Genomic DNA, 564 nt, shown 5'->3' with positions numbered 1-564 from the left:
CTTCTAATGAAATTCATACAAGTAAAACAAATCAGCTCACAAATATCTGTGGAGGCCAAAAATGAAAACAAACCAAAACAAAAAAATACCACCCAAACAAACAACAACCTAAACCAAAACGGGGAGAAAAAGCAAAAAAGCAACAGCTAGGAATTTCTTTTTCCAGCATGCTCTCTCCTTTCTTTTGCCTCCCTCACCGCTAACTTCAGGCGCACTACTAGCGCTGCCCCTTGGCCTGTTTTCCTGTTTAAAATGATTTTCTTTTAAAAATTTATTTTATCCTCCCCCCTTTCCCCCGGCTAAGGCACGTTCCTGTGCACCTGCAGAAAGGACGGAGCGCCGGGAGAGTAGGAAATTAGAAATAAAAACTCCCGCATTGCTGGGGAGTGAGCGCATTTGTTTAGGAGTCTAATTATATCCGTCCCGGGATGATTTATATTAGCGGGGTAATTAGCGCCGCACGCGGGGCACCTGCTCCGGCCGCGGCCCGGCCGCCCCCTTACCGAAGCGGCTGTGGTCCTGCCGGGTGCCCTGCACCGTGCCGTTGGGGAAGATCTCCAGGTG

General features: G+C 48.9%; 1 protein-coding gene across 1 annotated transcript in view; it reads right to left on the bottom strand.

Moving 5' to 3' along the window:
• The window catches only part of FGF16 (fibroblast growth factor 16), a gene marked incomplete at its 5' end in the record, with an annotated part of 9,409 nt that extends 8,848 nt beyond the window's left edge, over positions 1-561 (bottom strand). The window contains one exon of the mRNA XM_008943447.1: positions 504-561. Within this exon, the coding sequence (XP_008941695.1) occupies positions 504-561 (58 nt within the window). The remainder of the gene's footprint in view (positions 1-503) is intronic.
• Between the last annotated feature and the right edge of the window lie 3 nt (positions 562-564).

Source organism: Merops nubicus, unplaced genomic scaffold (assembly GCF_000691845.1).
Source record: "Merops nubicus isolate BGI_N331 unplaced genomic scaffold, ASM69184v1 scaffold13447, whole genome shotgun sequence".
Classification (NCBI taxonomy): domain Eukaryota; kingdom Metazoa; phylum Chordata; class Aves; order Coraciiformes; family Meropidae; genus Merops; species Merops nubicus.
Note: the sequence above shows the minus strand (reverse complement) of the source record. Positions and strands in the feature narration are given on the sequence as shown.